The sequence below is a fragment of the Stomoxys calcitrans genome, chromosome 1 (genome assembly GCF_963082655.1).
Source record: "Stomoxys calcitrans chromosome 1, idStoCalc2.1, whole genome shotgun sequence".
NCBI classification, from domain to species: domain Eukaryota; kingdom Metazoa; phylum Arthropoda; class Insecta; order Diptera; family Muscidae; genus Stomoxys; species Stomoxys calcitrans.
This window is the reverse complement of record NC_081552.1, coordinates 172315514-172340071: the sequence shown is the minus strand read 5'-3', so window position 1 is coordinate 172340071 and position 24558 is coordinate 172315514. Positions and strand designations below refer to the sequence as shown.

The following is a 24558-nucleotide window of genomic DNA, read 5'->3' as shown; positions in this document are numbered from 1 at the left end:
TACATAGTTATTGAGGAACGAAGAATACTGACAGGTTTTCAGACTTGAAGCATGATCATCAGCCTATTTGACCATATTTTAAACTAATTGGACATGATGGAAAATTCGTTATTATTGTTTATCTTTCACTTGTTTTTCTCTTCAATTGCAAATAGTTATTTGAAAAAAAAAAAACAAATTTTTTCATAAACATTTTGAAACATTTTGGGGCATACCAACAGCATTTTTGTTTTATTTGTTGTGGTATTATTCTTTATTGGATTTGGGGAGATTCCACTGGCCTTTCCACACTTTCTTTGTGTATTCTTGCCAAAGTATAAATTTCTTTTTATTTGCCATATTCAAAATTTTGGTATTTCTTATTAATTTTTGCTGTGAAACACATACATCCTACATTTGTATGTATCTTCTTGTATTAAAAATTAAACATTTCGGTGTTTTGCTTTTGAATAAAATATTTTCGATGATGATTTTCCAAACAATGTTTTGCTGAGGATAACAGCTTTCAATGATTGCTGCAATTAGATACGAATTAAGCATAAAAATGAATATTATTGAATGAAATTCTAGGAATCACTGAAATTATTTATTATTTTTCTGCAAGACTACACTAGTTTACAAAAGTAGTTTGACCATGTGTTACCATCTCTTTGACCTGAAGACAGATATTACTATGCAATATGGATAGTCTGTCTTTCGATGTGCGTATTTTTTTCTACACATTTACAAGATTTTCTGGCGGGCTAACCAAACTGTTTTTCGTCTCACAAGCAGAGCTGCCAGACATGTATATTTTTCTTTTGTAACCCCGGATCATTGATAAGTATACCGATCGACTCAAAATCATTTTCTGAGTCGATTTAGCTATATCCGGCTATCTATCTATGTTAATATGTGAACAAAGTACAGGTCGCAATTTGCATCCAATTGTTTTCAAATACGGCGCAGGCATCTTTTTTGGCCTAGAGACGAAACCTATATAATTTTAACTTCTAAAGCATTTGGAAGCGCATGTATAAACCAATCTTCTCGCTTCTACGACTACCACAAAACATGCGGATTTTGGTACTTCATTTCAGACCGATATTCTCATAATGTCTGATTTAGTGGTGTTTTCGGGAGAGAGGTGGTCCCCCAGATACTTGGCCCTGAAAAAATATCAGCATCGTGTTCTTCTCTCAAATACCATGTATTTAAACCCCAAATTGCCATTGGCTTAAGAGGAGTTTACAGGATGAGGCGTCCCCCAAACACATGGCCCCAAAATAGGTTATCAAATTCGTTTTATAATCTCAAATACCTTTCATTTGAGGCACATATTGGCATGGTCGAAAATTTTTTTTCCTTTTGGGGGTGTTTTGAGAAAGGGGGTGATGCCCTAAATACATGGTCCTACATTTGGATATCAATTCGTATTCTACTCCCAAATACCTTTATTTGAGCCCCATATTGCGATGGTCACTAAAAAATTGCTGTTTGTGGGGTATTTTGGGAAAGGGGTAGACCCCCAGAAAATTGGGCCCGAAAATGGGTATCAATTCTTGCTCTACCCCCCAATACCTTTCATTAAGCCTCCACATTGACATGATCGGTAAATGTGCCCGATTTAGGCGTGTTTAGGGGATTGGGGTGGTCCTTCAAACACTAAGCCCGGAAAATATATCAGCAACGTGCTCTATTCTCATATATCTATTGGGTTGCCCAAAAAGTAATTGTCGGTAATATAGTAGTAATATAGTCGGCGTTGACAAATTTTTTCAACGGCTTGTGACTCTGTAATTGCATTCTTTCTTCTGTCAGTTATCAGCTGTTACTTTTAGCTTGCTTTAGAAAAAAAGTGCACGAAATTTTGTTTACATTTGTTTGTTTGGCGTCAATTTTAATATGGGTACCACATGTATTGAAAGAAATTCATTTAACAAACCGAATCAACGCTTGTGATATGCACCTTAAACGCAATGAATTCGATCCGTTTTTAAATCGAATCATAACTGGAGATGAATCGAAAGAGTCGAAAACGATCATGGTCCAAGCATGGTGAACCAGCTCAAACCACTTCAAAGGCTGAAATCCACCAGAAGAAGGCTATGCTGTCTGTTTGGTGGGATTGGAAGGGTGTGGTATTTTTTGAGCTGCTTCCAAGGACCAAACGATTAATTCGGATGTTTACTGTCAACAATTGGACAAATTGAATACAGCCATCAAGGAGAAGCGACCAGAATTGGTCAATCATAAAGGTGTCACCAGGACAACGCTAGACCGCACACATCTTTGGTCACTCGCCAAAAACTGAGTGAGCTTGGCTGGGAACTTTTGATGCATCCACCATGTAGCCCTGACCTTGCACCATCAGACTACCATTTATTTCGATCTTTGCAGAACTCCTTAAATGGTAAAACTTTCGGCAATGATGAGGCTATAAAATCGCACTTGGTTCAGTTTTTTGCAGATAAAGGCCAGAAGTTCTATGAGCGTGGAATACTAAATTTGCCAGGAAGATGGCAAAAGGTTATCGAACAAAATGGCAATTATATATTTGATTAAATTTCATTCTCAGTTTTATTAAAAATGCATTTACTTTCTTTTAAAAAATCCGCAATTATTTTTTAGGCAACCCAATACATACCAAATTTCTGTCAAACCAGCAAAAATTAAAGCTTCTAGGAACCGAACAAGGATCGGCGGGAGACCGGTTTATAAGGGAGCTATACCAGGTTATGGACCGATTTGGACCGTTCTTAGCACAGTTATTGGAAGTCATAACACAACACTATCTGCCAAATTTAGGCCAAATCGGACAATTGCGGCTTGTAAGGGCTCAAGAAGTCAAATCGGGAGATCGGTTTATATGGGAGCTATATAAGATTATCGACCGATTTAGACCGTACTAGGTACAGTTGTTAGAAGACTTAAAAAAAAAACACTGCATGCAAAATGTCAGACAAATCGGGCAAAAATTGCGGCTTGTAAGTGCTCAAGAAGTCAAATCGGGGGATCGGTTTATATGGGAGCTATATCAATTTATCGACCGATTTAAGCTGTACTTAGCACAGTTGTTGGAAGTCATAACATAACCCTATGTGCAAAATTTTAACAAAATCGGTCGATAATCGGACAAAAATTGCGGCTTCCAGGTAAAGATATCAACTCGGAAGATCGGTTTATATGGGAGCTATATCAGGTTATAAACAGTTTTGAACCGTACTTGGCACAGTTATTGGAAGTCATAACACAACACTATCTGCCAAATTTTGACCAAATCGGACGAAAATTGCGGCTTCCAGGGGCTAAAGATGTCAATTTATAAGATCGGTTTATATGGGAGCTATATCAGGTTATAGACCGATGTGGACCGTTGTTAGCACAGTAATTGAAAGTCATAACACAACACTATCTGCCAAATTTTAGCCAAATCGGACAAAAATTCCATCATCCAGGGGATCAAGAAGCCAAGTCGGTAGATCGGTTTATATGGGAGCTATAACCAAATCTGAACCGATATGGCCCATTTGCAATTCCCAACGACCTATGTCAATAGTAAGTGACAAAATTAGTATACCCCCATCCTATCGTGGTGGATACAAAAATAAAGCAAGACGCTTAAAATTTTGCCCGAATACTTTCCATTTACAATCCCAACCGACCTACAGGTTGGGACTGTAAATGGGCTTTACCAATATTGAACAGAGAAGGTGCATTGAAGATCACAGCAAGTCATGGTCAGAATCAGACACTACTGTAACACTTTTAGGCTAAAGTTAGCTATACAAAAAGCAGAAGTTGGCCGGGGATGGTGAATTGGTGAATTTTTTCTGATTTTCTAATGGGGGCACATTCGGAGCGCAATGGGAGCGTAAAAGGACGAAATTGTGTCATCGAATTTTTCCAAAAATCCCCCAATTTATCCAATATTTGTCTAAAAATTGTAATGTCAATATAATCATGCATATCTACTGAGGAAAAGAGAGCCCGCCATACAGGTTCCCAGCTTATCACATCGGCATTTGATGATCGTCTTGTATTGGAAAATTACTTTCCCGCGACATAGAATAATATGCACGTCCATTATGCCTCGTGCCACTGATAACCATTTAAATTGTTGTAGAGTTTGAAGCTCTTTTCAAATAATGGCATATCGCTTGCCTGCTCTCGCGCTCTTCAAAGAAATGGAAACTAAGGGATTTTTTTCGAAATTGCAAGAATTCTGTTTTAATTATCAAATGATAAGAACATACAAACACAGACAGCGACAGCGAGGTTCGCTTCTAGGTCTAGACGTTTGTATGTTTTCTTCCGCACATATGAGGAGCCTTGCATATAACACTTGCTATAAATTTGACACGGCATTTGTCAGTTAATACCATCTAAGCTTGAACATTTTCTGACAGTTTGTGACAGAACGCCGTGAAGTGAAGATAAAAAGTACGGACTTTTATTCGCAGTAAAGGCAAGCATTCATTATTTTTAAGTAAAAAAGATAACTTTTACCTCAAGTGCCCAGTTAGTTAATTGTTTCATAACAGTGCGAATTGTATAGTTTCCAAGGTATGTTGGTGTTTTTTTTTTCTATCGTTGCATAAAAGGATTTTCTAAAAAAATGGATTAGAATTTTGTTGACTTTAATTTCTTTATTTGAATTTCTTAAAATATCAAAGCGATTTTGGATTTCACAGCATATCAAAGTTTTTCTGCATCAATAAATGATAAACAAAAATAAAAAAATTCCTTTAGTTTTTTAAATAAAATTCTAAGAAAACGGATTTGTAATACATTTTGAAATAAACCGTTTACTAGCAGAGCTCTTTCCGCCTTACTCTAAGAGAATTTTTAGCTACCTATACTGTAATTAGCTCGAAATTGTGGTGAGTCACTAGGGGATTTTTTAAATATATTTCTATACAGGTGGCTTATTGACTCGGTACGACATAAAACTTCAGTATGATTTTGTTACAACTTAAATGGAAAAATTTTGGGTTGCCCAAAAAGTAATTGCGGATTTTTTAAAAGAAAATAAATGCATTTTTAATAAAACTTAGAATGAACTTTAATCAAATATACTTTTTTTACACTTTTTTCTAAAGCAAGCTAAAAGTTACAGCTGATAACTGACAGAAGAAAGAATGAAATTACAGAGTCACAAGCTGTGAAAAAATTTGTCAACGCCGACTATATGAAAAATCCGCAATTACTTTTTGGGCGACGCAATATAAAAAGCCTTTTTAAATGTACGTGGAAACCGAGTAAATGAAACGCTAAAAATACATCGATGTGGCTTCACTTATCCATAATTTTCACTTCAGCGTAGTTCGGATAAGTGTAATTAGCTTCCAGTTAAGCAAAATAAGCATAAATGCAGGCGAATTTTCACATCAAAATACTAATAATGAATGAAATAACTAGAGTTGAAAAAGAGCATTGCCCAGTAGAAATCTTTAAAAGTAAAGGCAATCATAACCGGTATATAAATCATTATGTTAATGGGAATTTCATTGGCGACGCGAGCTTTAAAAATTCCAGATAGTCTTCATAGAACTTACTTTTCCACTTATGCGTTTTCAGTTTCATATATAAACGGAATTTGGGGTATAAAAACTTTTACAGTTAAACTATTTCCGCTTAAGCGAACTCAACTGCGCTGAATAACACCTACAATGAATGGTTCTTTCCATCAAGTTTCACTTAAGCGAGATTTTCATTGAAGCGTATTAAAGTTATGCGGTTTATTTATTTAATCAATCTGAACCCAAGTGGGTTACATGTTGATAGAAATTTAAACATAATATTAAAAAATGTAATTTTTGGCCTACAATTTAAAAAAAAAAAACCAAACGAAACGAAAAATTAAGAATTAAAACCCTAAACAAATGAAATAAAAGTACTTAAAAAAAACAAGTAAAAAGGCGATAAGTTCGGCCGGGTCGAACTTTGGATACCCACCACCTCGGGTATATATGAAAACCGCCTTTCATCAAAATTCGGTGAAAAATTCATAACTTATGTCCCATATCAGGTATATTAAAATATGTTCCGATTTGGACCAAATACTAATAAGTACAGTAGATATATCTAAAAATAAACCGATCTGAACCATATACGACACGGATGTCGAAAAGCCTAACATAAGACTTTGTCAAATTTCAGTGATATCGGATTATAAATGCGAATTTTATGGGACCAAGACTTTAAATCGAGATACCGGTCTACATGGCAGCTATATCCAAATCTGGACCGATTTGGGCCAAGTTGCATAAAAATGTCGAAGAGCCTAACTTAAAGCACTGTCCCAAATTTCGGCGAAATCGGACAATAAATGCCTCTTTTATGGGCCCAAAACCTTAAATCGAGAGATCGGTCTATATGGCAGCTATATTCAAATCTAGACCGATCTGGGCAAAATTGAAGAAGGACGTCGAAGAGCCTAACTAAACTCACTGTCTCAAATTTCAGCGACATCAGACAATAAATGCGTCTTTTATGGCCCCAAAACCTAAAACCTAGATATCGGTCTATATGGCAGCTATATCCAAATCTGGACCGATCTGTGCGATATTGCAAAAGTATGTCTAGGGGCTTAATTTAACTCACTGTCCCGAATTTCGGCGACATCGGACAATAAATGAGCATTTTATGGGCCCAAAACCTTAAATCAGGAAATCGGTCTATATGGCAGCTATATCCAAATCTGAGCCTATCTGGGCCACATTGAAGACAGATGTCGAAGGGCCTAACACAATTCACTGTCTCGAATTTCATCAAATTCGGATAATAAATATGGCTTTTGTGGGCCTAAGACCCGAAATCGGGTGATCGGTCTATATGGCAGCTATATCCAAATCTGGACCGATCTGGGCCAAATTGACGAAGGATGTCGATGGGCCTAACACAATTCACTGTCTCGAATTTCATCAAAATCGGATAATAAATATGGCTTATGTGGGCCTAAGACCCGAAATCGGAAGATCGGTCTATATGGCAGCTATATCCAAATCTGAACCGATCTAGGCAAAATTAACGAAGGAAGTCGAAGGGCCTAACACAACTTACTGTCCCAAATTTCAGCAAAATCGGATAATATATGTGGCTTTTATGGGCTTAAGACCCTAAATCGGAGGATCGGTCTATATGGCCGCTATATCCAAATCTGGACCGATCTGGGCCAAATTGACGAAGGATGTCGATGGGCCTAACACAATTCACTGTCCCGAATTTCATCAAAATCGGATAATAAATTTGATTTTTGTGGGCCTAAGACCCTAAATCGGAGGATCGGTCTATATGGCAGCTATATCCAAATCTGAACCGATCTGGTCCAAATTAACGAAGGAAGTCGAAGGGCCTAACACAAATCCCTGTTCCAAATTTCAGCGAAATCGGATTATAAATGTGGCTTTTATGGGCCTTAGACCCTAAATCGGAGGATCGGTCTATATGGCCGCTATATCCAAATCTGGACCGATCTGAGCCAAATTGACGAAGGATGTCAAAGGGCCTAACACAACTCACTGTCCCAAATATCAGCAAAATCGGATAATAAATGTGGCTTTTATGGGCCTAAGACCCTAAATCGGCGGATCGGTTTATATGGGGCCTACATCAAGATATAGTCCGATATAGCCCATCTTCGAACTTAACCTGCTTATGGACAAAAGAAGAACCTGTGCAAAATTTCAGCTCAATATCTCTATTTTTAAAGACTGTAGCGTGATTTCAACAGACAGACGGACGGACATGTCTAAATCGTCTTAGATTTTTACGCTGATCAAGAATATATATACTTTATAGGGTCGGAAATGGATATTTCGACCCCATCCTTCGGTGGTGGGTATAAAAGTAATTAAACCCCTAAGACCCTATCGCACATCCTTTTAGCAATAGCAAAATATATATTTATGAAACATCAATGTGGCATTGTGATTGCCAATGAATGTTTCGACCTGCATATAAAAGTTCCGTTAGGGGTTGTCTTTCATTAAGACTTTTATATATTTTCCAAAAATTTTCTATAAAAAACTAACTACTTTTCTTAAATAAAGTTGCAGAACGCCTAGGCAGAGAAGTTGGTAACGAACTCAGATTATCAGTGCGAGGTCGTGGATCTAATTCCCAACAAAGACTTTGGCCTATCGCTACTTTGGTATCAAAAGTCATTGTGATTCAAATTGTCTAACTTAGAAAAATGAGATGTTCTTTCTTTGAGTTAATGGAAGATGAGGGTTGAGGGCAGACTTAAAAAAAGTCTGCACTCAGAGAAAAAAGTTTGATGAAATTTGCAAACACTTTCTGCTGAATATTAGTAGTTAACTTTGCTGCTATTGTAGGAGTACTTCTGCTATTACAGCAGTAGTTCTTCAATTTCAGAGCAGCAGGCTAACTGCTGAAAAGTCTGTTGTTGGCTGAAAATGACTCCTGCTTAATTATAAAGGGGATATAAGAGGAAACAAGTAAAAACGTGACGGGCCGAATCTTGGGAACCCACCACCATGGCATAATTTTATTCTATTTCTATTCTATTATAATACATAATAAACTTCTATCAAACCATCAAAAATTAAAGCTTCTAGGAACCGAACAAGGATGATCGAGAGACCTGTTTACCTGGGAGCTATATAGACTGGTTTGGACTGTATTTGGTATAGTTGTTGGAAGTCGTAACCAAACACCCCAAATTTCAGCCAAATCGGATAAATATTGGATCTTGTAAGGGCTTAAGAAGTCAAATCGGGAGATCGGTTTGTATGGAAGCTATATCAGATTATAGACCGATTCGGAGCGTACATGACACAGTTGTTGGAAATCATAGCGGAACACCACATGCAAATTTTCAGCCAAATCGGACAAAAATTGTGGCTTCCAGGGGCTCAGGAAGTCAAATCAGGAGAACGATTTATACGGGAGCTATCATATATCAGGTTACAGACCGTACAAACCAAATACAATAGAACAAAAAATGCATCTTATAAAGGCTCAAGAAGTCAAATCGGGTGATCGGTTTATATTGGAGCTATATCAGGTTATAGATCGATTTTAACCGTATACCCCCATGCTATGGTGGTGGGTATAAAAACGCTAATCGGTTATTTAAGCTTACCGGGACAAGTGGTACTTTGGTAAAAAAATTAAGGAACAGGTGCAAACTTCTCACATTTCAATGAGTGCTGTCCAATTCAAGCTTTAACTCAATGTGATAAGGGACCTCCTTTTTATAGTCGACTCCAAATGGCGTGCCGCAGAGCGGCCCCCTCGTAAAAGTGAAAATCAGGCAATATATATTTATGGTACCTACATCTAAATCTGAACCGATTTCTATCAATTTCACAAGTAATGTCGACACTGATAAGGGAATTCCTTGTGCAAATTTTTAGTCCAAATCTGACTAACATATATATAGAAGCTATATTCAAATCTGAACCTATTTCTTCCAATTTCAATAGGCTTCGCCCCTAGGCCAAATAAATGTCTGTGCCAAATTATAAGAAAACCGTGAGACCCGTACTTTGTATTGTAACATGGACAGACGGACATAGCTAAATCCAATCAGAAAGTGATTTTGAGTTGATCGTTATATTTATCAATGGGTCTATTTCTCTTTCTTCTGGGCGTTACAAACAAATTCAATAAGTTATAATACCCTGTACCACAGTAGTGGTGTAGCGTATAAATATGGTTTTCATTAACTATTATTGAAAAATGTTGCATATTTTTAGGCGTACAATAAACTGGCTAACAATTTGAACTCACAGAAGAGACATTCGCATCTAGCCTTCGCAAAAATTTATTTGATTTAATATTAAAACTAATGTTTGTATATCTTTTTCCTTTTCGTTTCTTTGCAGGGAACAAATTAATTAAGATATTTCATAATTCCGTTCCTACTATCAAAAGACAATATTGCTCATCACTTTTTCTATTCAAAACTTAAAATCTGGCCAAAACATTAACAGTTTTTGCAGTCATCAATTATAACCCATCATTTGGAGCAACAGAAATAAAGCAAACAAATCCAATTGAAGAATTTTTTTTACCAAAACTATCATAAATCCAGTCCAGCTTCAGCATCCATCCATTATCAAGTACTTAATTTATTGCTCGAATTGCCAAAGTCATCTTCCTTTATTACTTTCTAAATTCTGAACAACGTCATCAACATCCATCTGTTAACAAGTCGACCAAAGAAAAAATACTTTCTCCGATGACCAACGAGGTCGTTAACAAAGAGAAAGTGGACACCACCTGCTACTGCTGCTGCTGCTACGGTACAGGTCAAGAGGTTATCGAAATTGATAACAACATCAACGCCATTCACAGCATTCTACTGAACACGGGACACTCCTACGCTGCCCGAGCAGATCTCAATTATCGAGTTTAAACTTTGTGGCGTCAAGTGAACGCCTACAGCTGAGTGATCCCATCGGCCAAGGGTCAATTGGTCTGAGCTCTTAAAGCGATTGCTACACTCCAAGAGTGAGTGTCGGCTTAGTGTGATCTTAAAGATTTTGTGGGTGTTTGAACGGCTTCAAGACGGCGGGCACAGTGCTAAAAGTTGTCGGTGCATCATGGCAAAAGACCCGGATTGGGACATATATTCTAATTGGTGCTGGTTTGCTGGTCATTGGTGCTTTCTTTATTGGCTACATTGAGAGGCCCGAATACGATGGCACCTACTGTGCCACAGCATTTTGGACCAAACAGGTTGGCTTCCAAATTGAGTATTGGAAGCAACAAAATGATCTTCTTAACATTCCAAAGGGTGCAGCAAGAATATGCTACAAGGATTCCATCTATGAAAATGGGTATGTATGGGGTACCTCGTATGATAAGACCTGGTTTTAATTTTCTTCTTTTCCCTCTTTGCAGCTGGGCTCAGATCGAAATAGAAACGCAACGTTCGTTTCCCGATTGGGTTCAGGCCTATGGTGCTGGTATTATTGAGGGATCATTAACCTGGCATCAAATCTACAATCAATGGCTAAAGTAAGTTTTTCCGCTCCCATTCAATACCACTTGGTCCTCTCTCATATTGTTTGTTTGCTTCCTTGCAGCACCATACATTCATCATGCGAACGCGATGAAGATGCTCAAAACTTTTGCACCTGGCTGCGGGATTTGCTAACCGAAAATTTTCACAAAATCAAAGAGACCGCCAGCTTGCGGCAAGACCATGAACATTATTGGCATCAAATAAATTTGTTCATTTTCCAACTGGAGGGCCTAGAGACCGGCTATCGCCAGGGAGCGAAGAGAGCCCGCTCCGATCTGGAAGAGGAAATACCCTTCTCCGATATTCTCCTAATGAATGCAGCAGCCGACATCCAGGACTTGAAAATCTATTATGAAAATTATGTGCTTGGCAGTAGCAGCAGTAACGAAAAGTCAACAACGCAGAACGGTGAGAGTCAGCCGGCAACTGGGGCGGCGGCAGAATCTACAGTGGCAAGCAAAAACTTCTTCCTGCCTAGTGCCACAATGCTTACGAAAATATTCCCATCCGATGATGCACCAAGCTGGCAGCTATTATTCGGTCATAGTACTGCTGGAAGCTATGCCTCCATGCTTAGAATACAGAAACGCTACAAATTCCATTATCATTTTGGCCCCAACCAAAGGACCAATACCGTTCCCGGTGTGGATATCACTTTTACCGGTTATCCGGGCATTTTGGCATCCACAGATGATTTCTACATTGTCAAAGGGCGACAAGTGCAATCGATAGTTGCCGGTGTGGCTATGAAAAACGAGAACTTGGATTTGTGGAAATCAGTTAACATAAATCAGGCAGTGCCCTTGTCGGCTCGAGTTATGGCCGCCAATCGTATAGCCCAAAACCGTCGCACCTGGGCCAAGGCCATGACCAAGCACCCTTATACCGGCTCCAAACAATGGATCACCATAGACCTGAATAAACTAGCTCCCTTGGATAAGCTTTACCAGAGTCTGGCCGAAGATGAAATTTTGGACGATAGACCTGCTGCCTTGGATCCCAACGATGAGGCAGTCATCTCTGAGCGCCATAATCGGAACAAGGGTCTGGTGTGGATTGCAGAACAATTACCGGGGCGAATGCATATGAAGGATGTTAGCGAGAGATTTTTAAATGACAATACCACAGCGTGGCTAGCAAATGGGGTGCCTTACTTCGATGAATTGCTGGAGGTGAGCAATGTCAATGAGGATCCCTACCCCAATGACTTGTTGCCTGCGGACAATGAGGAGCTCACCAACCTGGAGGCTGTGGATAAATTCTTAAGAAATCACGCCTTTCGAGGAGACCTTTTGGGCGACGAAGAATCTTTGGCTTATGGCAACACAGACATCAAATTGTTTGCCTACAACTCTCGCTTGGGCATTAGTGATTACCATGCATTTGCTGGGCCAGTGTTCATGCGCCTGCAACACATGCAAGTTAGATCCATACCAGAGAAGTCTATGTCCGATGTGGAGGGCACCATTAGCTCTTCGATTCTCGACGATCGATTGAGTGTCATCATCGATGATGCCGCCGAGTTGGCGGAGATGGAAATGATTACCGAACGCAGGCCAGTGCGAAATGATATGCGGGCTATAGCAATGCGGCAAACTGGAGCAGGACCCTTTAAGTGGTCTTCTGTCTCGGACAAAATCGCCGATATCGAACATGCAGGCCACCCTGATGAGTGGAACTTTGGCAAAGTTTCACCCAAGTGGGCCTGGTAGCTGGTAGCTGGGCTCTTCCATCTCCTTACCATTTCTAAGCATCACGCGCAATTACGTAGCATAAGCAAAGCAATATTTTTTATAATATTTTTTTAGTCAATGCAATTTTTTAGAGGAATATTTTGAGAAGGCAAATTAAGAACCACCAAATAATGTTGTACGTTTTATACAAAAACATAATCTACAAAGTCCCAAGCAGACCAGTTGGGAAAAAATATAAACTGGAGAATTTTTAGGAAATTTCTAACAAATTTTATAGCATCATCAAAATTGTATTACGTTTATAGATATATTACAAAAAACCCAAAAACCATATCAAGGATTTACGCCATTGTATTTATCATCCTGTAACAAAAACTCTATTTATTGTCAATAGTTTTAATTGTGTGATAGAACAAAATCATCGTTGTGCTTGTAAATGAAAAGTTTTAAGTCTTCCAGTTTGTAGAGAATATTTAGCGTTTTTATATTCAAATTATTGTACAATTATATTGATACGTATGTATCTGTGAAATAACGTACAACTAAATGAACAAACAATTTTTAGAAAAAAATATTTATGACTTTTAATTTTTGGGGCGTTTTTGGTAGACGCGTAAAACACCGCCCTAAGTTCAGCCGGCTCAAACTGTGGATAATCACTACGAGAGGTTTATTACACATTAAGTACGTTTTATGAGTTTAAGACAAGAAGTACAGTAGGAAGATCGACCTGTATAGTAGCTACACAGAAAAAAATATCACAAACATTTTTTTCAATTAAAAATTTAATTGAAATTAAAAATCTTTCCTATTAAAAACTAATTTAATCAATAATTTTTTTAATTGAATCCGGAGTTTTTTTTTCAATTACGACCGTAATTGAAATTTTTGTCATTTTCAATTAAAACTTAATTGATTTAATAATTTTTTAATTAAACCTGAACTGTTTTTAATGACGATTGTGTTAGTAATTTTTTAATTTTCAATTAAAAAATTAATCGATTCAATCATTTTTTAATGAATCTGAACTTTTTTCCAATTATGATTGTGATTTAAATATTTGTCATTTTCAATTGAAAGATTAATTGAATCAATCATTTTTTAATTGAATCTGAACTCTTTTTCAATTGCGATTGTGATTGAAAATTTTGTCACTTTCAATCAAAATATTAATTGATTCAACCATTTATTTAATTGAATCTTAAAAATTTTTTATATATAAATGTGATGGAATATTTTATCTTTTTCAATTAAACAACAACGGCCTAGATCACCATCTTTTTTCTCTTTGCCACTCGAGCCAATTCATTGAAAACAGCTGATTTTATAAAGAAACACAGCTGTTTCCATTGAATTGGCGAACGAATAGAGTGGCAAAAATGTTAGTGGTCTAGGCTGTATGTTCTTTCAATCATTGGGTCTGTTCGCGTACGCGTTCAGTAAAAATTTGAGGGATGACCACAAGCCATACGTTTGACTATTGCATGACACGCGGTCTAAACCCCCAACTTTTGCCAATGGCTCTCTTGCAGGTGTATTGGGCAAGAGTTGCATTTCTTGCCCTTTTCGAAATGTTGGGTTTGAAGTTCAATTTCCTGTTCAGCAAAACACCCAGGTATTTTGCGCTTTCTGTAAATGGGTCATTCTCTCCAACCAAGGAGACGGGTTCCGCTCCTGCTGAAAAGAACTACTTCTGTCTTGAACGGATTTATACCTAGACCACTTTCGGTTGCCCACTTTGCTGTTGCACGTAGTTTCTTGAAGTATATGTATCTCTTAGAGTGCTGGGAAACTCTCCCCTAACCGCAATTGCCACGTCATCAGCATACGTGACCACTCTTACGCCTTTTCCTTCCAGAGACAATAATATATTGTTAATGGCTATATTCCAAAGTAGAGGAGACAGCGCACCTCCTAGAGGTGTTCCTTATCTGACCCAGATCCCAAGCCTGCCGTAAAGCATCTTTTAGTAAGTAAGTCATTAATAAACTTTCTTACGGCAGAGTTGATGCCTAGAAACTTCAATTCTCTCATGATTGATGTCGGTTTTACATTATTGAAAGCAGCTTAAATGTCAAGAAATGCTACCATTGTATATTCCTTGACAGCGAGAGAACCCTCTATGTAACCGACTAGGTCGTGAAGGGCCGTTTCTGCGGATTTGCCCTTACTATACGCATGCTGCTGCCGCGACATGTGATCTACAGGGATTTTTGCACTAAGATTTGTTTCTATCAACCTCTCGAGAGTCTTCAGCATAAAGGATGACAGTCTAATAGTACGAAAATCTTTCGCCTTCTTGTGGTAAAGTTTTCCTGCTTCCGGAATGAAAATTATCTTCGTGTCCCTCCATCCCACAGGTATTTATGACATGCTGATACAAGCAGAGTATATCTCCCTAAGCCAAGGGAGATATACAGCTTGTAAATCAACCGGTGATACATCATCAAGGCCTGACGACTTAAAGGAGTAGAAACTTCTTATCGCCCAAAGGATTTTCGGCTCAGACACAATTTCCGTAATACCCTCCGACGAATGCATACCAGTGATAACCTCTTCTGGCGCCACGTTGTCCGTTGGAGAATTCCCCGGGAAATTTGTATCAACGAGTAGTTCTAGTGTTTCCTCACTAGACATTGACCATACATTCCCTGACTTCTGAATATACCCCACCGTAATAGGTCTAGAGGTGGGGTATCTTTCTTCTGTGTTCTTCCACTTATATCTTCCGCTATAAAGTTAAAATTTTGTCGCTCCTGCCTGTTCCTGGTAATAAATGTCGGTTTAACCTCTTTATTACAGATCGCCATATTGCAATTTATTATATATTCAATAAGTAGCTCACCCCTTGCGTTGAAATCCGAACTTCCCCATATCTGGTGATGTGCATTAGCATCACTTCCTACAATGAGGCTCTTCTTCCCTACAGAAGCGGCTTCAACCATCGACTTAAGTTTTGAAGGCGGCATCTCTGAATCGTGTGCCATATATAGGGAACCCAGCCAGTAATGAGACTTTTTTATTTCAAGACTGGCTCCTACTAAATCTTCAGTGCTGAGCGACGGAAGAAGAAATACATTTAGACTACCCTTTGCAAGAATACAGGCTCTGTGTCTCCCATTCCCCGTACCCTTGAGAAGTTTAAATCCCGGAATTCTTAGTCCACGAACCATTCCTCCACACACCCATGATTCCTGGATAATAACCACGTCAAATCCCCCTGCCATCAGGAGGTCCTTTAGTGCCGCCGAAGCGGCCTTAAAATGGTGGAGACTTATCTGTAGAAACCGGGCCATAGTCAGGATTCAGAACTTCCACCAATGTTGTGTTGGCGTCATCTTCTGATTCCACCACGAGTTCATCCTCACAAGATTCGTTAGAACTTGTCATGATGAGCTTCCGTACGCATCCAGGGGCTGGTGAGAAAGCTGTGGAACCACTCTTTGGCGCGCACTTTGAGCTCAGTCCAACTTTGTGACCCACCCACACAGGGCTTGACGGGTCCCGTTTCGATGCCATTTTCATTTCCTGCAATCCGCCAGACTTTAGCGATGTGGTCGATAGTTCCTCAGGCAAGTGTTCAGCAACAACTGCTGAGTCGTCTCCTGATTCCCCATACCCACCGCTTCTATAGACCTTCAGTTTCAGCTTGTTGAATCCGTAGGATACAACCCCTTCAGACTTGTTGAGGTCTGCGACAGCCGGAGTTTAGTACGAATACTGCATGTCTCCGGTCACCATCAGCCTCATCCAATCTACCAATCTTCTAGTCGGTGGTTGAAAGATTGGGATTACATTCCCTTAGTCTTCCAAGTATCGCTTTAGGATCTGAGGGAATCCTTGGTATTCAAACATGCGCCATTGGTCGAGTAGGAATATTTTCCTTCTTGACTAATTCTAGTGCTGCACCTGGTCAGATCTCGCCAATCTTTTTTAGCGCACAACGATACATTCAGTTGAGCGTTGATGCCTGAAGGCAATTAGTCTGTATCGGCCTCGATACCAGACTGCATCGTCACAAGCTGATGAGAGTCCATTGATTATCCCACTTCAATTATTTCTAGGTATTCAGCCCTGTTCTTCTCCTTTGTCGACAACTGCCATCACCAAACTGTCCCTAGCGACATTAGCAAACGTCCTTGGACCCATCTTACTGTTATTCGCCCTAGTTCTTTGAGGCATGGAATGCCCTCCAGGTGACTACAACCTTTGGAACACTGCGGTGCAGTTTCCGAATCTAGTCGTGTAGTCTTTGGGGTAGCCTGTGCAGCAAATTCCCGAGCCCAATTTAGGAAGTCTCTCTTTCTATTAGTTAGAGTCTTAGGATCATTCGCACCAAGCCTCTCAATAAACCTGAGAGCGATGCGTCTACTATTATTCCAACCTTTTAAAGAGCGTGTTGGTTTGCCGGGGACTGCCTTGTCCTTAAGACCCGAACCAGGTGTCTTCGTCAAAAGCCCCTGCTGACCAGTCGTCTGTCGGCTAGTGGAGCCTGGAGCAGACGCTCCACCAGTCGAGGTTTCAGTAGCAGACAACATGTTACGGCCTGATACCACCACCGCAGCTGTTGGGTCTTTTAAGTCCATTCTAAGCCTACACTCGGGCTCTAGATCTGCCACTCCACTGGAAACAGACGCAGATCATCAATCGCCTAATGGATACCTCTATCGCAGCTATTCTTGAGTGACTTAAATTCTTTCCAAAATAATGACCTATTACAAGTTATGGCTGATATCATGTTCGTTTCTCGAGACATGTTTTTTAGATAATAGATTTTCAAGGAAAAACACTCGCTGATTTCATTCAGTTCAGAGGGCATTCCCTTATTATTTATGAAAAATCTTCATAAAAGTACTATGTTTTCATTCAGATTTTGGTAGTGTTTCAAAAAAGTAACCGCGAAAAATTTATGTTTTCAACTGTGGAAAACGAATATAGTACCAGCCATTACATGAAAATTCTCCCGGAGTGAAATAACAAAACGTCCGCTCCCCTCAACGGTTCAAACCAGAACTTTTGTACTTTTTGTAGATAATAGATTTTAAAGCAAAAAAATTGCTGATTTCATTTATTGTAGAAGGACATTCTCTCAATACATATGTTAAAATTTTAATAAATTTGTCATTTTATCATTGTTTTTTTTTCGTAATGGCTGGTACTATGTTCCTTTTTTATCGGTGAAAACACATGTTTTTCACTGTTACTTTTTTGAAACACTACAAAAATTTCTTTGATAACATAATACTTTAATGTAATTTTTTTCATAAGTAATGATGGAATGTCCTACTGTCCTAAGAAAAAGTAATGATGAAAAAATTTGGCTAAAAGCGAATATAGTACCACCCTTAATGTTTCAAAAAAGTAATCGGAAAAAAAGTGTTTTCAACAATGAAAAACGAACATAGTACCACCTATAAAACATTAAAAATGTGAAAAAAAACAACTTTGTGACCCATATTCTGCTTTACTAATAATCGCGATAATTTTGTATTGTTCTATCAAATGTTTTTGTTTTTATACCAAACCACGTTTTATTATCTCCACTTATTGTTTTCTCTATTTAATTTAGTTTTTTTTAATAACATCAGATCTGGCTTTTTAAATCCGCCTTGACAGCCGCCCAGGTTTGACGGTATTAAGATGTCAGATTTTTGTTTACTTTCTCTTTGTTGTTATTTTCTTTCTTGCATATTCTCTGCTCATGATGACATCTTAATTCCGTCAAACCTGGCCGGCTGGTAACAGCTGTTCGCTTGAGACCACCTTGTTAAATCCGCCTTGTGTCAAATGGTTGGTTTAGATGTTAAAGTTTGTTCAACATTTTGTTTATTTTTCCGCGTTTTTAATGTTTGATTGTAATGTTAAGTTACAATTTATACGTTTGTTATCACAAGTCTTTTAATTTTTGGGATGCTACACGTACAAATGCAAATAAAAAATAGAATATCAATTTGACAATGTACAGAATTTGACAGATGAGTGGAAAATGCTGCCCCCATCACAACAGGGTTGTATTGTTGACTTCGTTGTTGTTGGGCAAGTGACGCTACCTTCAATAGTTGTACAATGGCTTAACCTTGATGAGTAGATGCCGCTTGAACTATTGCTGTGTTTTATTTATGTCTTATCCAGTGCAAGTCAGATTTTCTGGATATACTATCAGGATTCACTGAATACGGTTAAGCCATGCGATCAGCTGACATACAATTTTTTTAATATTAGGCAGTACTTGGCATTAATGATGTCAACTTGTTCTCTTTTCACATTCATTCTTTGTTCACGCTTTCTCCTACGTGATGAAATTTTCAATCGGCAGATTTGACATCCTTAATGATGTTTATGGGGCCTATACTATATGTTTCGCATGTGACGTAACCTTCTATTAGTGAATCCTGGTTTTTGTATTGTACTGGTGTTTTATATATTTTAGATCTGGTAGGTCTTTAAATGTAAAGAACCCATTCAATAATTACTTTTGCTTGTACTATTGTTTTTTTTTCGACATTTGTCAAAACCCACGTTCAATAGCAAGTGCTGACAGTTAATCAACGAATAACTGGTTGTTGTTGTTGTAGTAGCAGTGTGTGGTACACTGAGGCGGCAGCCCTTGCCGATGAAAGAATTCATCGGGTCAATCCGGTACGTACAACCGGCTGCCATGGGATTGACGAATAACTGGTATTCGCTGTTTGCCATGCTGATTACCTGGTAGAACGTACGAGAAAGGAAGTGTTGAAGTAATTTAACAGAGAAAGCCAAACAAACAATACAATATTGTTCAAAGTGGAAATTGAATTTTGAATTAACTAAAAGAATAACAATTATCAGCATTGAAATTGATTGCAGACAGTGGTGCTAATTATCCAATTTTAATAGTTTACGGTCACATTTTGCAAACCCGGACCTTTAATTTGTCAAAGTGAGCGAATGAAAAGGTGAAAATTTAATAAAAACGAGACAGCGATAATTTTGCGAATTTTCATTGACATCAGCTGTCACTGGTTAAACGTCATTCATTTCAGTTTTTATGTGTTTGCCGTCAGAAAATAGAAAAGCTGTGAATAGTTTTTAGTTAAATTTTCAGCATAAACGGACACCATTTTGAAGAAAATTGCAAATAGTTCTATTAGAGGTTAAAAAGAAAAAATATTTAAGTAGAGTCAACATAGTTCTTATTTTGCTTTGTGTCTTCCATATTCTTGATTACAGGTTTAGTTGTATGTGTGTGCATTGAATTTGACAAACATTTTGGAAAAATCGCTTGAAATATTTGGAAGAAAAAGGCAAAAAGCTGTCAAAAAATGCTTATAAATCTTAAAGTGAAAACTTTGGATGCCCAGACTCACGAATTCAGCATTGACAATGAGGTAAGTCGGTTTTTAAAACCAACCAACAATGGTACATCGTCGACGTCGACCTATTGGGCGAGTCCTTTTTTTCTCTGAACCCATTGCAAACGTTTCTTTCTTTTCTATGTATCTTGTGGTGGTTTCAAAATTGGCATAATTATTTTTTCGTAGATCACAGTGCGTGAATTTAAGGATAAGGTGGCGGAGAAGACGAATATTGCTGCCGATCAGCAGCGCATAATCTATTGTGGACGTGTTATGGTAGATGACAAGCAGTTGAAGGAATACGGTGAGTCATTGGCGTGGGAAGGAGAGATGATTTGTCTCAGCCAAAGTTGTTTTTCTTTTCTGTTTTCTCCCAACATTTGTTTTCACATATTCAGATGTTGACGGCAAGGTGGTACATGTAGCTGAGAGGCCTCCTCCGTCTCAACGCATAGCAAGCTCCGAGACATCCAGTTCTAATGCTAATCCCCCTAATGAACGAAGAGCTCGTGGTAGACCAGGAGCTGGAGGTATGCGTAGCTCGCCGCTGTTTCGTGCCCTGGATGGAATGGTCGTGGGAACTATGGCTTTTCCGGTAAATGCCAATGTAAGTATCTTGGCTCTAAAATGTGAGCCACAAACAGGTTTTTTCTGAAAGCTATCTCAAAGCTGGGAAATTTTCGATAGTAATATAACTTGAGTTTGCAGATTTGTCCTGTGGTTAGGACTTTTTATATAATTGCAATGAAGCTAGAACAAAATGTGTTTCAGGAACCACAATATAGGGGAACAAACTGTAAAGACATACAGTGTAATTGTTGTTGTTGTAGCAGTGTGTTGTACACTGAGGCGGCAGCCCTTCCAAATGAAGGACTCCATCAGTTCAGTCCGGTACGTTCAACTGGCTGCCATGGGATTGAAGTGTAATTATGTAAATGCAAATATTTAGTTTATATATTACAGCGGAGGCCACCGTCACGCATAGGTTTGCATGTCCGCCTATGGCGCTGAACGCCTGGCGAGACCATCAGAAAAAATTTTCAGCGATGGTTTTTCCCTCCTAATGCTGGCAACATTTGTGAGGTACTATGCCATGTAAAACTTCTCTCCAAAGAGGTGTCGCACTGCGGTACGCCGTTCGGACTCGGCTATAAAAAGGAGGCCCCTTTTCATTGAGCTTAAACTTAAACTTAAACTTGAATCATGAGAAGTTTGCCCTTATTCCTTAGTGGAATTTTCATTGGCAAAATTTGCATTTTTTACATTGGTTTTGGTTCGTCTTCGATTTTTTGCTTTGCATATTCCAAAAACTTGATAAAAAGAAAATCTAAAATTTTGTGTGAAAAACGAAATTAGGTGCGCGGACGCATTCTGAATGTTGATGACTGTAGCCTGTGGTGAGGCTACCCTGGACAAAAGCAACGTTTATCGGTGGTAAAAAATGTTTTCCGAGGGTCGTAAAGATCGAACGACGAAGAGCGTGCTCGACGCACGAGCACTTCAACAACAGACGAAAATATTCATGAAGTGAGGAAAATGGTATCAGCTAATTGTCGAAAAATCATAAGAAAAATTGTTAAGGAACTAAACATATCGACTGGCAGGGATAAGAACACGCACACTGAGGCGGCAGCCCTTGCTGATGAAGAATTTCATCGGGTCCATCCGATGAGTACAACCGGCTGCCATGGGATTTTTCATACCAAGCTGTGGTCTACTGTTTAGTCACTCTTGAACCCCGATAGACGGGGTGACAGAACCTCAGTCACTTTTGGCGACATAACCGTGACAGATCCGAAGAGATGCGCCAGGTTGTTCAACCGCCAATTTATTGTGCAGAATCTGGATTTAAGTACCTGGAGTTAAGTACCTTACTACTGTCCTCAATCTGTCTTTGAACACTCTTATAGTTCCCGATGTCTGGAAAATAGGCAGAGTGATCCCGCTACTGAAGCCTGGAAAAGACCCGAGTTTGGAGGAGTCGTACAGACATATCTCCCCTCTTTCACCAGTGGCAAAGACGCTTGAGGCATTACTCCTCCCGAGCCTCGTAGGAGAAATTCCTTTCGCCGAGCATCAACATCGATTTCGAGGACTGCATAGCACAACAACAGCTTTGCATGCCATCACCGCCCACATTTGCCGTGGCTTCAATCAGCCCAGGCCATGTGATAGGACGGTCCTCGTGGCACTGGACCTATCGAAGGCATTTGACATGGTCAGCCATGCCAAACTATTTGAGGACATCGCCAACACGTCCCTCTAGCCAGGCCTGAAACGCTGAGTCGGGAGTTATCTGTGTAGTCGCCAGTTATTTGTGGAATTAAGAGATAAGTACTCAAAGTACCGTAGAGTGAAACCTGTTTCACTCTGCACTGTTTAACCTCAACCTATCCTCCATTCCAACCCCTCCAGACGGCATAGAGATCGTATCATATGCGGACGATTGTACAATCATGGCATCAGGCCCCCTCCCATTATTGACATCTGCGGTAGGTTGAACGTCTACCTCAACGAACTTACCTCATATTCCGCTGCAAGAAATCTGGAGATATCTGCCACCAAATGTTCAGCCACATTGCTGAGTAGAAAGTGATGCTCGATGGAAAAATGATTCCGACCATCAAGTGTCCAAAAACACATGCCACAGAAATTAGCAATAAAGTCAAAATAGAAATAAGATCATCAAGTCACTTGCCAGAAGCACTTGGGGGACAGACAAAGAAATCTTGTTGAGCACGTACAAAGCAATTGACCGTTCTGTGGTAAGTTATGCAGCGCCAGTGTGTTCTCGTCAGCTCTGTGACACGCAGTGGAATAATATTCAGATCTGTCAGAATGCCGCCCTCCGAACTGCGAAGGGTTATCTCCTCAGTTCTCATGTGGACCACCTCCATTAGGAGATCATGAAAGATCCCACCTGTGCGAAGACGACAACTACATGCTGTCGAAGCAATACCTTTTGGCAGTTATCGCAGAGACCATGTAAATCATCTCTTGTCGATAGATATCCACCGCCCAGAAGCCTCAAGGTAGATCTACATGATATAGAGCTTGAGGTTCATCGCTACAAGAGAACCTCTAGATCAAAAGGCATGTCAAGCGGGTCTAGTAAAACATTCATGCAGATACGTTTGCAGATGCGGTAAATAGCTACTGGGTGAACCCGAGTAGATCTGGCTCAATTACGATCCGGCAGATGCAGTCTCCTAAACTCCTACAAAGCAAGGATTGATGCCGACGTGCAAGATGTATGCCCCGATTGTGACCAGAGAACACACGATATACGTCACCTGTTTAACTGCCCAGCCAGACCCACTTGACTCAGACCCAGATCCGTCCGGACGCACCCCATCTTAGTCGCAGTTCCTGGATCTTGACACTCAACAGAATCAAGCAAACGAAAGAAAGAACACAACAAACTGCTACAACAACAACAACAATCCCATGGCAGCCGGTTGTACGTACCGGATTGACCCGATGGATTCCTTCATCGGAAAGGGCTGCCGCCTCAATGTACAACACACTGCTACAACAACAACAACAATAAATGGCAAAGATAACTTTCGGTACCACAGAGGCCGGAACTTTGAACTCCGATCTGTGTGGTGTTTATTGTTATAAGTTAAGAGCTACCAGGCGCGTCAATAGGTTGCGAATAGTGGAGAGTCTCAATGAGAAACCGGCTGGCACCGGTTCTTGCTTACGTACTGAGTACCTACGATGCTTGATATGACAAGTCGAGTTATTGGCGCCTTTAAATTACCATTTCTCTTCACGTTCCCGCGGTGATTGGCCATATAAACCGAAACGACCTTTACCCAATGATTTGGGTATAAGTCGGGTCGCCGTGAAGTCCAGTGGAAGCTGCCACATGATCCACGACCTAGAGAAGTGAGGCGAGTACGGTCGAATATTTTTGATCACAGTATTCTTCGATTAGAAAGGCTTCGCGGTATAATCGAGGCGACGATAGGAAAGGGAAGGAAGGGAAGAGGTTTCCGATCGGATACATGAGACGACACTGCTGCCAGCGGCATAGTCTTGGACTGACGGAACTCTAGTATTGCCATCAGGAAGATCATGTTACACGGATGGATCAAAGCCAGAGGAAAGAGTGGGCTTGGTGGTCTACATTGAGAACCCATGAACTGAGAACTGTTTTAGACTGCCTGACCGTAATATGGTCCTACAGGCGGAGAACAGGGCGATCCCGGAAAGCGTGAGCAGGTATGGTGTTAACGCGAGGACATCGAGTATGAAAATTTTTGGAATGTTAGAAGGACATTTAGATGCCGGGCCATAACGGAGTAAGGGGGTATGAAAGGGCAGATGATTTGGCAGTGAAGGCCAGAGAACTGCCGTCAATAAACTTGGTTAACCCGAAGCCTTTCGGGTATACGCAATCCGAGTTAAGGGCGTGGGCGACGAATGCGTATGTAACCCTGTGGAACAACGAAAGGGTCGGTAGGACGGCGAAAATCCTATGGGGAGATCCAGACCCTGAGAAGACAAGGCTATTACTGAAAGGAAGTAAGAAAGAGATCAGTAT

The 24558-nt window shown here is 39.7% G+C and overlaps 2 protein-coding genes across 10 annotated transcripts in view; both read left to right on the top strand.

Moving 5' to 3' along the window:
• The window catches only part of LOC106082520 (putative phospholipase B-like lamina ancestor), a 102671-nt gene extending 89156 nt beyond the window's left edge, over window positions 1-13515 (top strand). The window contains exons 5-7 of the mRNA XM_013245080.2: window positions 10491-10790; window positions 10855-10971; window positions 11040-13515. Of these exons, the coding sequence (XP_013100534.2) occupies window positions 10491-10790; window positions 10855-10971; window positions 11040-12690 (2068 nt within the window). The 3' untranslated portion in view covers window positions 12691-13515. The remainder of the gene's footprint in view (window positions 1-10490; window positions 10791-10854; window positions 10972-11039) is intronic.
• Window positions 13516-19366: 5851 nt separating this feature from the next.
• The window catches only part of LOC106082518 (large proline-rich protein bag6-A), a 37426-nt gene continuing 32234 nt past the window's right edge, over window positions 19367-24558 (top strand). For 3 of the 9 annotated variants that reach the window (XM_059360887.1, XM_013245076.2, XM_013245075.2), the window contains exons 1-5: window positions 19368-19607; window positions 19695-19804; window positions 19882-20039; window positions 20193-20310; window positions 20405-20613. In XM_059360887.1, the coding sequence (XP_059216870.1) occupies window positions 19974-20039; window positions 20193-20310; window positions 20405-20613 (393 nt within the window). In that variant the 5' untranslated portion in view covers window positions 19368-19607; window positions 19695-19804; window positions 19882-19973. Of the gene's footprint in view, window positions 19608-19639; window positions 19805-19881; window positions 20040-20192; window positions 20311-20404; window positions 20614-24558 lie in introns of those variants that run through there. The other 6 variants (XR_001220517.2, XM_013245070.2, XM_013245072.2 and 3 more) reach the window with 5 other exon arrangements.